This window comes from Condylura cristata, unplaced genomic scaffold, assembly GCF_000260355.1.
Source record: "Condylura cristata isolate star-nosed mole 26May11 unplaced genomic scaffold, ConCri1.0 scaffold00015, whole genome shotgun sequence".
In the NCBI taxonomy this organism is placed as follows: domain Eukaryota; kingdom Metazoa; phylum Chordata; class Mammalia; order Eulipotyphla; family Talpidae; genus Condylura; species Condylura cristata.
In genome coordinates this window covers 4,577,881-4,580,104 of record NW_004567116.1, presented here as the reverse complement: position 1 = coordinate 4,580,104, position 2,224 = coordinate 4,577,881, and the positions used below count along the sequence as shown (strand labels likewise).

At 65.3% G+C, this 2,224-nt stretch overlaps 1 protein-coding gene across 1 annotated transcript in view; it reads left to right on the top strand.

Annotated features, from left to right (window-relative positions):
* The window catches only part of CD6 (CD6 molecule), a 34,114-nt gene extending 32,789 nt beyond the window's left edge, over positions 1 to 1,325 (top strand). Inside the window, exons 12-14 of the mRNA XM_004683393.2 lie at positions 177 to 276; positions 539 to 646; positions 1,075 to 1,325. Coding sequence (XP_004683450.2) covers positions 177 to 276; positions 539 to 646; positions 1,075 to 1,136 — 270 coding nt within the window. The 3' untranslated portion in view covers positions 1,137 to 1,325. The remainder of the gene's footprint in view (positions 1 to 176; positions 277 to 538; positions 647 to 1,074) is intronic.
* The last annotated feature ends 899 nt before the right edge of the window (positions 1,326 to 2,224 follow it).

Genomic DNA, 2,224 nt, shown 5'->3' with positions numbered 1-2,224 from the left:
CCCCCTGGCACCCTCCAGCGTCTTCTTCCGAGGTCGCCCCCTGGAACCCTCCAGCGTCTGCTTCCGAGGTCGCCCCCTGGCACCCTCCAGCGTCTGCTTCTGAGGTCCCCCACTGGAACCCTCCAACCGCTTCTTCCGAGGTCCCCCCCTGGAACCCACCAGCGTCTTCTTCCGAGGTTCCCCCCTGGGACCCTCCAGTGTTTTCTTCCCAGAAGAGCCTTCTCCTGGAGCAGCCCCTGAACTTGGAGCTGGCAGGCTCCCAGGCAACTTTTTCAGGTAAACTGGGCCCCAGATTCTGTCACACGCCAGCCTCCCAACCTGGAGCCCGCTTGGCGGGAGCCCTGAGCCGGCCTGAATGCGGGAGTCTTGTTGAGCGCTGCAGTTGCTTGCTGTGTGACCTTGGACAAGCCTCCTGCCCTCTCTGGGCCTTCACTTCCTCACATGTCAAGCTAGAGGCGAGACTGCTTGTCCAGGGCTTCCCGGCTCTGGGAGCGGACGGGCTGACTCTGGGGAGGGTGACTGGCTCTGGGGCTTCCAGCAGGGCCCTCGGCTGACGACAGCTCCAGCACCTCTTCCGGGGAGTGGTACCAGAACTACCAGCCGCCGCCCCAGCCCCCCTCCGAGGAGGAGCCATTTGGGTGTCCAGGTGCCAGTGACAGAGGTGAGGGGGTGGGTAAGTGGGGAAGCTCTGAATCCGGTGGGTACAGCAGCCTGGGGGCGAGAAGACGTGGAGATTTCTTTTTTTTTAAATAAATGAAAATATGGGGTGGTGGAAAAGCAGATGTGGGTGGGACCAAGATGCAGAGAGAATGCCTTGCCGGGAGTGAGCTCCGGAGGAGGGACGCGGTCAGGCAGAAGCGGCGGGGCCTTGGGAGGTGGCGGCCACAGCAGGCCTCTGGGTGGGCACACAGCCCTGAGCCAGGTAAGGCTCCGCCGGGGCGGACCTCCCAGGGAGGCAGCTGACCAGGCCAGGTGGTGGGGAGGGGCCTGCACACCCAGCCCTGCTCAGCTCTGTCCCACAGGGTCACAGGGCAGTGACTTGGCCTCCGCTGACCCGAGTCTCCGGCCACACAGGGTCCCCCAGCCCCCAGCCCGAGTCTACCGACGAGGACTACGATGACATCGGAGCCGCCTAACCTGCATCCAGCCGGCTGCCGGTGGCTGCCACCCCGGGCTCCTGCTCTCGCTACTGCCCCTGCCCACTCCTCGCCCCAGCCGGGCCCTGAAGGAGCTGAGAGGCCTCGCTGGAGAGCTGGAAGGAAACGCCATCCCTCAAACAGAGCCTGCTGGCCCAGCTCCCCCAGCCCCAAGTAGCAGCCCCACTGTGGACAGGGCTGCTTCGGAGAGGTAGTGAGCCCTCTGTCCCAGGGGTTAACCAACAGAGCCTGGGCCCCCTCTGGGCCAGCTTCGTGGAGACTTTGGACTGACCGGCCCCGGGGGGCCCTTTGTAGCCCTCTGGTGTCTGGTGCTCTGGTACCTCGAATCTCAAACAGCTCTGGGCCTGGAGGTACTGAGGGGCAGACAACAGCCCCAGCCCATGCTGCCGGGGGCCTCTGTGCAGGGACTGCTGGGAGCTGTCACCCCGACAGGCTGGCGTCTGCACCCGGCAGGGAGCCCGGCCTCCTGGGCACAGACCGTGGGGTGACTGTCCCTCCGGAGCCACCAAAGGCCTGGTACCTGAGGCCATTCCTTTTTCTAGAGACCCTCGAGCCGCCCAAGGCACAGCCCTGATCTGCAGTGATTTGTGGACAGTGGATCAGGGATGGTCCTGGCCCAACCCGCGTAGACTCAACAAGTTGGGGCCCATTCCCTGTGGGTCTACCGGGGCCCAGCAGCTGCACAGCTGAGTCCCCTCCTGTCTGCTGGACAGATGGGGGCCTCCCTGGAAGAGCACCAACCTGCAGCCACATGCCCCGGCAGCGAGGGTGTCCTGGCAGCGAGGGAGGTGCGGGCTCAGGGCCAGCTCTGGGATCCTGAGATTAAACTAACTGCTGAATGAAGCCTGGCGTGGAGCGACATCCTTGGCTCCTGGAGGCCGGACCCGCGCCTGTCACTCGGGCCGTGGGGCAGCCACGGCCTCTGGGAAGCCCGCCGTGGCCAGCACCACGAGGAATGCTGACTCAGGCCCCGCCCCAGGGGAGGTGGACTCTGTGACAGTGACCTCCCAGCAGTCCATGACCCCTCCATGGCCCATCTGCCCTGCAGCGGCCAGCTGGGAGCAGGG